Source organism: Haliaeetus leucocephalus, unplaced genomic scaffold (genome assembly GCF_000737465.1).
Source record: "Haliaeetus leucocephalus isolate CR32 unplaced genomic scaffold, Haliaeetus_leucocephalus-4.0 Scaffold159, whole genome shotgun sequence".
In the NCBI taxonomy this organism is placed as follows: Eukaryota; Metazoa; Chordata; class Aves; order Accipitriformes; family Accipitridae; genus Haliaeetus; species Haliaeetus leucocephalus.
In genome coordinates, this window is record NW_010972595.1 from 2,107,541 (window position 1) to 2,120,527 (window position 12,987).

Genomic DNA, 12,987 nt, shown 5'->3' on the forward strand with positions numbered 1-12,987 from the left:
TTTCCTCAGATTTGGATCACAGCTTTCTTCTGCCCAACATTTTCTTCCCTAGAATGACAATAGTGTCGATACAATAAAGAGGTGTTACCAGTCTTCGTTCAAATACTCTTTGTTGAGTATTTCAGCTGTTTACCTCCCGCTCAGAAGTTCCTGTTTTCCCACTGAGGGGGGAAGGGAAAACCATAAGCCTGTATAGCGATATGGTGGATTTTTGTTTAAAAAAGTCTGTTTGCAGAGATATTTAGTACATTTGCCCCCCGAAGCATGATATTACTAGTTTCAAATCAGAGGGAAAATTCAAATTAAAGAGGGAAAATTTTTTAGAGAACTAAAAAAAAAAAACCCTGACTACAAAAGTAGTATTTTACAGGTACCCCTTTCTTCTAGCTACCAACGATTGCTATACCAAAATTCTCAAATCCACACACATTGAAAACTTGGCCCATTATCATGAACTGTGCACAGACACAGAGGCATGTAATGTAACCTCCTATTGCCAACAATATTACAGGTCTTAGCAAATAAAACCAAGAAAACAGAAAGGAATTAGGGCACTGAAAGACATCACTAGCTGCGAGCTTTGCTAGTTCACACAAAGGGAAAAGGAAGAACACAGCATGCATAGCTATTTGCCTTTGATACAGAAGGCATATGTTGTTTGATAATCCAGTGATAAGCCAGGAAAACTATGGGACACACTCAATTGTTGGACTGAAGAAACATGTTTAGATTGACATTTGTGATGTTGAGCTGCTTTGACACCTAGGATTTAATAGTACCATGAGGTTATGGTGATGTGGATGTAAGAAAATGACCAATGCTTCATCACAAAATAAGGCATCTCCTTGTACTGTGGGATACATTACTACAGGGAGCTTTAAAGAAATATGTAAATTAGACATTTGGGTTATAAAAGGGCATGTCCAAGGAATGGATCTGCACAGCTTCCCCTTTTACCAACTATCAGCTACTCTTCAAGCTAAAGAAACTGCACATACGAAACAAGGTAAACAAACTGGTAGCATCACAATGCTTTGTAGGAATTTGAGGGGGAATCTGAGTAACAAGTGGGTTAACTGTGCCTTTCATTTTTACAAAGTCAATTTTAGCACAGTAGGTCAACACAAAAAAGGTAAAAAGTGTTAATTAGGTTCCTCCTAATCTCAACCTAATTTGACAGCAAGTATTCCGCACAGAGGTATTGGACAGGAAAGGTCTTAAGGGAGGTGATCTCTTTTGTTAGACTAATCCATGGAGTTGGCAAAAGAAACAAGTGGGGAAATTTTCTGGGCATACACTTCTCTCCAGCACTGAACGGAAGGAACAACAGAGCCACCCCTTCACCAAATGCTAACAAGTGGATAGGAAATGGCTATCGGAAAGGAGCTGCTGATCTTTAAGAGCCCGACAAACAATATAAGCGCCAATTAGCGTGTACAGCCTTCGCAGTAGGTAGGCTTTCATGTTCTTTTCATTTCATGTGCGGATATGTTGGGATGACTGAAGTCAATGGGAAATTTGCAACAGGTTTTAATAGCATCAAGAACTGATTCATTATAACCTTTTCTTCATAACAATATTGTTCGTGTACATTAGATCTTAGTCTGATTTCGTTCCCATCAACTCATCTGGACTTTATTTGCACCTCTTCTCAGGGTCATCTTGTTTGTGTACATTGTTTATGTAATCTTACAGAAACAGCAACCAACACAAGTCAAAACTAAGTGTTCTTTTAAAATGCACTTCACCACCTTTTTTAAACCGAGAGGCATAAATTGAAGAGGCATTTTGAAATAAAACTCAGTTTTTAATGTGAAAATTATTTCAGACATAGTTTGGTCTGGGTTGGTTTGGGGTTTTTTTTTGTTTTTTTTTTTCTGAGGCTAGCATTCCACTGTTCAGCTTAATAAGAAAGTGAAAATTAGATGTAACCAAGCTTAGAGAATTCCACTCATTTATTGCTGTGTACTCAGTTTAATTTTAACTTGACCTGGTAAAACACTTTCTAAGAGACCCCATCTCACCTTTAGCACATTATCTTGACTTGCTTACTTCAGGCAAACATTTGCTAGATAGTTCTCTGTTACTGCATAAAGAGAATGTCAAGTTCTTTGTACAAGTGTCTGGTCACGTTTCATGATTGCCAAAGTCTAGAAAGAAATCCCAAGTTTGAACAAAATGTTTGGAAACCTTAATCTCCTGGCTAAGATTCCTACCTTTTTTGCTGAGAAAATAAACAGGGAAAATTCTTTAAATATACCAAATGGAACAATGAGGATGTAAATAGTAACATAAAAAGTTGTTTATCATTATTCCACTCTTGGTGAGTCTCACCATTCAATTATAGTTCTATAGGCCTGTGTCATATGTTCAAAACTGGTTTTATACATCTTCACATGGAGGTCATAATTCAAACAGAAAACAAACCACAAGAGAAGCCATCTCTAAGTAGGTCATTACTTTCCTCTTGCACACTTTTAAAGTTAAGTCCCATTAATGCAAGAATCTACTCAAAAGAGTAAAATAAGGATTGTGATTTTCCAAAAGTAAATATAGTAGTTTCCCAATGGCAACTGTCTTTCCGTCCATTACAAATTTCATTTGGCATCCAGACTCTGTCATTAGCCAAATTCCTGTGCATTAGAAGAAGAAAAAAGAACACTAATAATGTATTCATTTGTACTGTGCTATATCTTAGTAACACCACAGGGAAGGAGAAATATTTTCATCTTGGAGGTCAAATGGCAATCCACAATAGTAAATAACTGTTGTAACTGTATTGCACAGTCCAATGAACATGGCTTATGCACACAGCAAGGCTTCAAAATATCAGAGATCCCAATAGAGATCCTGCTTTTCCATGCATCCCAAATTTCTTATATTGAAGAACTTTTCAGCCTTTTTCTAAAAATCTTTCATTGAGGTCATCACAAGACTGTGGTAGGTCTGACAAAACCCAAGTCTGTCCAACCTGCTCTATGCCTATGGCTCAGCCAAAAGCATTTGTTTATTTAAAAGAAAGAACCTTCCGCAATGCAAGAACCAAATATGTCACAATATTCACCAATAACCTCCTAAATCACTGTATCACTATCAGTGCTTCTAATACTGTTCTAAAATACAACAGTGTTTTTCATAGTTCTGTCCACCTACAGCTTTATGAAACCATTAAAGATAGATGTCTCGTATTGAGCAGAGCCTATTCTTTCAGTTGCCTCACACCTCCTCTTGTAACGCCCCATTTTGCCAAATTCTTACGGTAGGAGCTGCATCTTCTATGTTAATTGCCTATGTCAAGTCTGAAGAAGAGCAGACTGGATGAAGATCGTGCAAAGCAGGCCTTCAGCAAGTTGCCCTGAGCTGCTGGGCAAGAAGGCTTGAAGGAATGAAGGGACAAAAAAAAAAAAAAAAACCCCAAACCAAAAAAAACCTCACAACTGGAAGAGTTGGAGAATTAGGACTTGGGACAAAGAGGCAGAAGAGTGGACAAGAGAGAGACAGGCACAAACATATGCTGAAATAGTTTCAATTAAGTATGCAACAGTGCCGGAAAGAAGTTCTTCACACATCTTAATTCTGTCATTAGTTAAGTATACATTATGGTATAGTCTGTAATTACATGACCACATACTTTCCCCTTCTCTACAACACTACCTGCACGCAGCAACAGAAGGGAGAGCCTTATTCAGAACTAATGCCTTCCACTATTTTGCCTTCTCCTTGTTTACTTGTATGGCCTGCAGACTTGCTCCCTGCATGCAAATCAGAGCTTTGTATCTGCTTGGGCTCTTTAATAGTACTTTTGTTACCTGAATTATCTCACAGGTCATTAGTAAACTATTAAACACATCTCTGTGAGATAAAGAAGTATAGTATCCCAATTTTACAGACAGTGCACTGAAATGAAGGTCAAAAGTACTTCTTGCCAAATTTCACTGGAAAACTCTTTTTTCCCCACAACACTTAATACGGCATTGCATTTTGCCTTTTCAGAACATAGCTCCTATTGACTTCAGCTACAAGTGCGAATAATCATTTATTTTGCATCTCAGACCCAAAGCTAGGGATTCAGAAAACAAGGAGAAAAGCAAGCACACTGAAATGTAAGGCTTACTTGCCTTATCTAGCATCCCACAGGAACACTGTGGTGCAAGCAGAAGACAAAAATCAAATTTTCCAAGGAAGCAATTAGCCAGGAGACCATCCTTTCTCTTTGAATAATCCCCTTCCTTACTCACGACATGCCTTCCTCCAATGCTGTATGCACAATATCCCAGTCACTCCCAGAAAAAATCTCCTGTGCAATGACCGTGACAGAAGTTTCTTGATAAAAGTAACATGATCACACAGGTTTTGACTGGATACCATGGTCTGCACACAATCCAATACCAAACCAACAGTGCCAGGGTAAACATCAATTCTGGCGCTTCTTAATTTCCAAGGCCTTCAGCTGTAATAATATTTTTTAAATTGTTTTTTATATGCCTATACACACGCTAGCTCTTTGAAACAGCATATGATGTTACTGGTAACAAGGTAGATCATGGTTTCTGAGTTAAACTAAAACCAAATCAATGCAGATGCTGTCATTTTTCCATGTTTTTTTTCCCCTCTAAGGACTGAATAAAAGCACCACCCTCCCTAGCATGTATCACAGCTGTGCTCTGAGCCTGCAGAGGACGATTGTGCATTTGTTTATGCTTTCAAATCTACAGCAGTAGTAACAGGCATCCAGCCACGGATTCACCCTCCCCGCACATGATCCTTGCCAGCGTCTGCCCTACAGTGGCTGTCTCCAGCAGGAGAACCAAGGCTGATTTTATCAGTTGAAGTGTCATTGTAAAGGCACATTGCGGAAGTTTCCCTTTTGTTGGAGGGGTTTTTCGCCTGTTCCCCTGCCCCAAATGCTTAAATTCCTGCCTGCAACACTCTCCATGTCTCCTTTTAAGTTTTTCCTATGGTTCCTCAGAGTTCTCTCAAAACTGCACTGCCACATTCAGCTATTACCAGCTGCAGGAGCCACAGCCTTGGAAATAGCACTACTGTTGAATGAAGGGAGCAAATGCTGCTAAAATATGTATTAAAGGGACTCTTTCATGTAATCACTATGCACACATACAAAGGAAAAAAAAGAGGGGGGGACCCTCTTAGTGGCTGTACAGCTTTCAAGCTACATAAATGGATTCTGTGTGAAACAGTGTCTCCTTTAATATTTTAAATCCAGGCCTGGACACAGCAGTCACATTTGAAGCTGATGACACAAACCAGTCTGGTTTTCAGGTATGAAGCAGAGGTTCTTGACAGGTTTCCTTTCAAGTTGTGCACATCAGACCATCAGCTAAACACAAACAGCAATTACTAGAGTATGATCAGAGAGGCTGCTTTCCCCACATGGCCTCTTACCAGTCCTACCTAGGATTTTTCAATATATTTGTTCTTTGTAGCTAGATTATGATATGTACAAAGACTGACATCATCTTGCTGATTATTACCATGCTTGCTTAGGCTGCCCCAGTTCTAAATCTGATTTTAGTGCATCTCTCATTGCACCAGAAACATTGTGGCTGCCTAGAACAAAATGCTAGGACAGCATCCCTCTAATGATACCAATTTGTTGAAACTGTTTTTGTTTTGCTTTCAAGATTTTTGTCTCGGCAAACTTGTGGTTGCATCAGCGTCATCTGCACACCCACACCTTGCAAAAACAAACAGGATAAGCACTCGGTATTGTGCTCAAACTTGGCAAAAATGCAGTCACACCCAGGACTGACCCAAGTCTGTGTAGCGAAGTCATCTGGTAAAGCCTGAATCCAGTATTAATGAATGTGGAACCAAGACCCCAGCCTCTTTCAGTTCACTAACTTAAGCTTAACACCAAGCCTTCCTTGGACCAGATCCAGCTCCCACTGAAAGCAGTGACTTCTTTCCTTACTCAGTCCCTCCTTCAGTGGAGTTCTACCAGTCTTATACCTGAGCCGCTCCTTTCAGAGACAGGTGAATTGGTGCCAGCAGCTTCCACGGGAACTGGCACAGGCCACATGAACAGAAGCACCTTGCCAAAGGTTTGATGGATGCTAAAATCTATTTGTGATTTGACCCCAGAAAAGAGGGCTTGGTCCTCTCTGCAAGGACTCACTTTCTACTGCTTTTGTGGAATTGGAACAGGGGCAAGTGCAGAAATATCACGCTGTTCCAATATGCACTTTATTCAAAAGAAAAACTAAGTTAAAAAATAAATACATACTCACATTTTATATATATATATAAAAGAACAAAGCTGGTATTTAAGCATGTCTTTAAAGCATTCTTCTCTTGAAGGGATAATGACATTTGTTACATATTCCACCTTAACCTTGAGGTATTGAGAATATTTTGCATTTTTGACCTTTTGTAAAATATCTGCATTCTATCTGAGAGGCATTTTCACCTTCTAAGCATGTCAGTCCTAATGCTGTTTCTATCTGCACTTGGAGCATGTTCCAGACAACACTTCCCAAAGCTTCTGTTTTCTTGTGTGTCCCCCAAACAGTTCTCTCTTCCCAAGGAAACACCATGTCCTGGTTTTGGCTGGGATAGAGTTAATTTTTCTTTCTAGTAGCTGGTGTAGTGTTATGTTTTGGATTTAGTATGAGAATAATGTTGATAACACACTGATGTTTTCAGTTGTTGCTAAGTAGTGTTTACACTAAGCCAAGGATTTTTCAGCTTCTCATGCCCAGCCAGCAAGAAGGCTGGAGGGGCACAAGAAGTTGGGACGGGATGCAGCCAGGGCAGCTGACCCAAAGTGGCCAAAGGAATATTCCATACCATGTGACATCATGCCCAGTATATAAACTGGGGAGAGTTGGCCTGGGGGGGGATCGCTGCTCAGGAACTAACTGGGCATTGTTTGGCAAGTGGTGAGCAATGCATTGCGTATCACTTGTTTTGTATATTCCAATTCTTTTATTATTATTGTAATTTTATTATTGTTATTATTATTATTCTCTTCCTTTCTGTCCTATTAAACTGTTCTTATCTCAACCCATGAGTTTTACTTTTTTTTTCTTTCCCAATTCTCTCCCCTATCCCACTGGGTGGAGGGGGAAGTGAGCAAGTGGCTGCGTGGTGCTTAGTTGCTGGCTGGGGTTAAACCACGACACACCCTGATCTTGTTCAGGAAACCAAAGACTTTTAAGGAAACAGAACTTTAAATATTTATATGATCATGGAGGAAGATGGAAATCATATAGATGTGTGTATTCACTACACTAAGGACAGTTACACTAAAGGTTAGCAGTGGAACAACAGCACCTAAAAAGGGAGAACGGAAACCTGACTTCAGTGAGAGTTTTGTCTGATCTAGACCAAAGGAGAGAGCTTAGATTTTATATGTGTGCTTTCTTATTCATGCACAGGAAGGTGAAGCTACTGGATGAAGTAACTGACTAGTACAGGATACTTTTTTTTTTTCACTCAGTAATTCAAAGTGAATCATTTTAAGACCACGCTTATGTACATCTCCTCTAGGCAAATCACTTGTTCAACACATCAGAAGGTGGCTCAGTGTTGTCAACTACATGCAAGAAGACACACTGTGACTCGAGTAAATATTGCATTACAAGAAGAAAACAAAAAGAAAAAATCTCTACTGTTCCTGATAGAAGAGAAACTCTTGATGCTACTCAGGTGAGGAAAGAGGCTTTATGAAATTCCCTCTGTGTTTCTGAGGGCTATTCCAAGAACTGGGTGTGCAGGAGGAGCATGGGATCTATACACAAAACTCTGAACTGCAGTCAGAGAGGGCCTAAGACTAAAAGAAAAAGCTAAATGCAAGGGGAGCTTTAAAAATATTAAGTACAATTTTTGTCTTTTAGCTTTTTCACAGTACATGGTCTCACTGTATTACTTCTGTTTTTCTTCACATTTATATGATTTTATTGCTAACTTAATTCAAAACCTGAATATCTGTAGTAGATTTTGATGCATCTCTTAGGAAAAAAAGGAGGGAAAAGCCTATTGAACAAACATTTGGACATGTTCAGTTGTTCTGGTTTTGGTAACCTCAATATCTTAATTCTGACATAACTTTCAATATCTATTTAATATTCTGAGGCTCACCACTCTACTAGAATAAACAAATTCAACAAGATTTCTTTTCTGAATTACCCTTTGAAGGTCTTACATTTGAAGAATAATGAAACAGTGATCAAAACGATTTTTATTGTCCAGAAATGTAAATTCAAACCATAATTTTATGCGGTGCCAATAATGTAAGTAACCTCCTATCAGGCTTCTATTTCAAGTCCTTATCTTATTCTGGGCATTTCACTCAAAGAATAATCTGCATAGAATAGCATGAAGAAATGCAGCTGTAATTACAATTTACTAAAATTTACACTATCACAAGATCTCTCTTGCAGCACCAGCATAACAACCTTCCAAACTATGTAGTACTTGTTTTTGTTAAGGACAAATAGCCATTGCAAGCCTTAAAATCAGTAGGGCAAGTTTTACGAGAGACTGTATCTAGGAACACACTGGTGTGAAGCAACAATCTGAAGGAATCAATGTCATCGTGCTAGAAAGTAAATATTTTTATAACTATATCCATAGCAACCACAAAACTCTCCACTTCACCAAAGTGATCCATAATGCTTGACTTCAGAAGCTGATTTAAAGCGCTGAGAAGGTATCACTAGCCATCATTTATCCTGGCCATCAAATTCCCAGGAAGACAAATATATAGTCTTTCCGGGCCATCACTGTACAGAAAACAAACACTCAGGAGACATCTGTGGAAATCGCTATACTTGCTTCTTTCGAAACTATAAGTCCTTCTTTTGAAACTATAAGTCCTCTGGGGGCAGGGGCATGTGTTCCATTATAGGAATAAGTATCAATTATCTTCTGTAGGATGTATTTTTACTGCAGTGTCAACTCAGGTGAACGACATCTGAATTAAAGACTTTATGTAACACCACTTATGTCTTACATACTACTTTTCACCAACAGATCTCAGTGTGCCTTACAAAGATTTGTATCCATATTCCATGAACAGAGAAGTCATTCAGAGAAGTTAAGGAGATGCAGATAAATTCATTGTCAGTAGTCACTGGCCAACGAAGGCCAGTGAATCTGTTTCCTGAGTCAGAAGACCCTGTCCTGTTCAGCAAGCATCATTACTTCTGTATATAAGTAATTTGGATGAGCTTCTACACGCCAAACCTGTGTTTTATGCCAGTTCCCAAAGGCGCCTCTCAGAAATCCAGTGGCATTTTCTATTTTGTTCTTTGCACTGAAATAAACGGACCCCAGTTCTTTCCCAGTAAGTGGCAGGAAACCTTGCACGCTCTCTGGTCATGGAGGCAGATGTAGAAGGCAAAGGAAATCTGTCAGCACCAGGTAATTTAGCCTACATTTCAGGCTGCAGTTCTGTGTTCATTCATACTAGATGTGTGCAGTGCTAGGCCAAACGGCATTACAAAATTAATCTGAACCACGTTTGGGTACATGATTCCATTACTGCTGAATATGCACAGTCAACTTCATCCCAGATTTATGCTGGCTTTAAAGCAGTTACGTAAAAGACAGATAATACCTGATCCATCATAAAACCTGTCTTTATAAAGCTAACTCATTTTGAACAAATTGGCAACAGCAGACTGAGTTAATAGCAGACCAGTGTTTTGCAGCACTGCAAAGAATCTCTTAGTAGGAGCCGTTAAGCTGAATTTACTGTGCCATTAAACCACAGCCTCAGTGCAGAAGTAGGCTGGTTACCAGCGCACATGGAAGTCCACGCAGCAGTTAATTCATCTTCACAGCACCCAAATTAGGGAGGCAAGAGCAAAACCTGATCAAGATCCTTCATTTAAGGGACTGAAAGATTTCATTTATGTGGTAACTTTGTGCTTTTCCATTCTTTTTCGTTGAAGAATAACACAGATTTGCCCTTTGCCTATCCGGAGAAGAAAGCTCCAGTTTCAGAGGCAGGAGTCACAAACTGCACTCCTCTTGCTGCATGCATATCGCTGACTGACAGCAGCAATAATCAAATATTTATGCAGCCCCACAGTGCAAATTCTCAGAACATTTAGCACTGTTGTTTAACACCCGTAGCTTAGCTTTAACATAGTATCCTAATAAGTGCTGTGTCTGGCAGATGAGTAGCTGCAGTGATAACAGGTATTACTAAAAACAGTCCTCTTCCCTGTCCGTCTGGCAGGTGTCTCCAGAGCAGGAGCAGCAGAAGCAAAGGTATGCTCTTAACACAGCTGCTGCACTTCAGAGCTTGGTGCTTAGACTGAAAATAATCAGGCTACAAACTCCTGAGACTGAAATACAGACACACATAAGAGTTTGTCCCATTTACAGGTTTGCAAATCCTTAGCAGATGGATCATGCTGTGTGCTGGGGGTCAGTACTAAGGGTCAGAAATATCCTGAAGAGCTAATCTGTGCAGGCAAGCCACAACTTTTATGTATATAAGATGATCAGAACAGGCAGGAACTGACTGATTTAGGGTACACAACTCCATTACTGCTGAATATGCACAGCCAGTTTTGAAATAGAGATCTTGTGTAAAGCAAGTCATGCTCTCTTAAAGCACATTTTCTCAGAAAAAAAAGAACGTACAGAACTGGTGGAAAAGGTTTGATCAAAACCCAATGACAAACATATATATATATACACACACATACATATAAACTCACCTATTTGATTTTAATAACTGGTTTTATTTCAGTTAATTCCACATCGAGGTATTCACTAATGTTTTTCTTCTCCTTGAATTTCAGAGAAGAACTGTTACTCTACCCGCTTTAAAATAAGTGGGGTTAAGAACCAGAAATATTTCCTCAAAGGCACTTTCTAACAATACTCTACTTCTGTAGGACCTGCCTTATTGCTTTCAACTTCATAGTAAAACTGCCCTCCATTCTCTCAAATACCTCATCACATACCAGTATAAGTTCATCTACATTAGAGACTTCTGTTGGTGCCTTTGAGTTGGCCAGGAACTGTACATCTTCACACTGTTGATCAATAAAAATACATAAGTGGAAGCCTGTAGCGCAGACACAACTCTACACTAGCCTACAAAGTCATGTAGCATTGAGGTTCTTTCTGAAGCTGGTAAATGTGTTCTCAAGTACTTATGAAACTTAAACCAAAGCTGGCTCTAAATGTCAATATTAGCAGACTCAAGCATCTCAAAATGGTGGCTGAAGATTTTATGATTATTCCAGGAGTCAAGAATGGCCAACAAGAAACAAAGTCCCCCTAAAAACTATCGTCACTCTGTTTAGAAAGGTAAGCTACACAAATATCATCACCTGTCAACACAAACTAGAAAGCACAATTCCAACAAAAAGTAAGCAAGAGCCTGTCCATGCCCTGTGGCCATGTAACTTCCAGGAGGGCTTGGCAAAAGCCTTGGGCCCCTCTCTAACAATCTACAGTGGGATCACTCTTCAGATAAAGTACAGGAAACGTTCACAGTTCTGTTGTAATTAGTAACTGAAAAAGAATGGAAAGGAAAGCAGCTTTTCTTTCAAAAACTGAGTCTTCTTTATTCACAGATCTACCACAACTCTGACAGTGAAGCATCCCCTGTATTTAACAACTGAAACAAGCCTACAATCACCTACCTACTAAAGATGGCCAGAATTCCCAACCATGCCAGCATACAAGGTACCAGCTGGTAGCAGGCTCTGACTTCACACCCTCACCACTACTTGCCTGCACAGCAGCTGCCATCTCAATCCACGTCCTCTCTCTGACGGCACAGTTCCTGCCAGGGGTCCTACACTGCATTTCAGCCTGAAGCTTTGCTTGGTTATTTTAACTTTGAAGTCAGCAAAACCAACAGTCGTTCCACTGCTCTGGTGAAGCACAATGTTTTCAAGCCTTGAAAACGAATCTGGTCAGATAAGTTAATCCTTCCAGCATCATCAAAGCAAAATCATCACACAGGAAACTCAAAAATTTGTTGGGGCAACCAGCTCTTTAAGTACCTTAACTATTAATGAGCAGACTTAAAAAGAAATGCATTATTTTAAGCGGAGATGCTGAGTACTTATTGCTTAAGACACCGAGAGCAGGCAGGCCTGCAGAGGGATCCCAGTGTTGCGTTGTTCACTGCCTACCACTAAGACAAGTGACTAAACCCCATACCGCCTGGCCAATGTTCGTTTACAGCTTATAAAGTACCTGCAAAAAATAAAATCACTACCAAAACCAAAAGGTGTTAGTTCCTATCCCGCTCTGCCCAGGTGTATCTAACCACTAAGAGCCTAAGGAAACGTTTTTTATTGACCTACAAAACAAAGGTAAGTTGCCTAATTAACTCTCACATCACGGTTATCTGTGCGCTATAAAGTATGAAGCGTGTACAACCAACGTAGTTAAAGAAAAGCCTCCAAAAATCCGTTCCTGATGTGCCAAAACTCATTTTTCCGCTACAGGAGGTGATGATACCGCAAGCGCTGCGGGAGGCTGAAGAGACCGCACGTGCCCTCTATTACTTTTGCATCTGTCGACAGTTTCGAGGCGGGAGCGCCGTGCCCCCCCCGCCCCCGCCCGTCTTTGTTTCCAAGCCCTTTCCCTCCGCTTCACCTGCCGGTACGGACCCCTCGAAGCCGCATCAGGCGACGATGACCCGAGAGGAAACAGCCCGACCTCCAAACGGCAGCGAGAACCCTCCACGGCGGCGACCCGAAAACCTGAGCCGAGCGCCCTGGGCCGGGGCGACGCTCCCCCGCCCCTCCGCGCACCCCCCCGGCCCGGCTCCTCCATGGCCGCCGCCTCCCCGGGGACACTCACGATCTCGGTCACCATGAGGAGCCCGGGCAGGGTCCGCAGGAACTCCCTGTCGTAGGCGAGGGTGCTGGAGCTGGCCGACAGGTTGGCGGTGAAGGAGCTGCTGGTGGTGGTGACCGTGTGGGAGCGAGGGCGCGGCGGCGGCTCCTGAGGCGGCGGCGGCTCCATCCTCGGCGCCGCGGGGCT

The 12,987-nt window shown here is 41.0% G+C and overlaps 1 protein-coding gene across 1 annotated transcript in view; it reads right to left on the reverse strand.

The window, feature by feature from the left end:
* The window catches only part of CMTM8 (CKLF-like MARVEL transmembrane domain containing 8), a 36,494-nt gene that overhangs the window by 23,444 nt on the left and 63 nt on the right, over positions 1 to 12,987 (reverse strand). Inside the window, exon 1 of the mRNA XM_010562415.1 lies at positions 12,805 to 12,987. This exon is cut by the window's right edge and continues 63 nt beyond it. Within this exon, the coding sequence (XP_010560717.1) occupies positions 12,805 to 12,969 (165 nt within the window). The 5' untranslated portion in view covers positions 12,970 to 12,987. The remainder of the gene's footprint in view (positions 1 to 12,804) is intronic.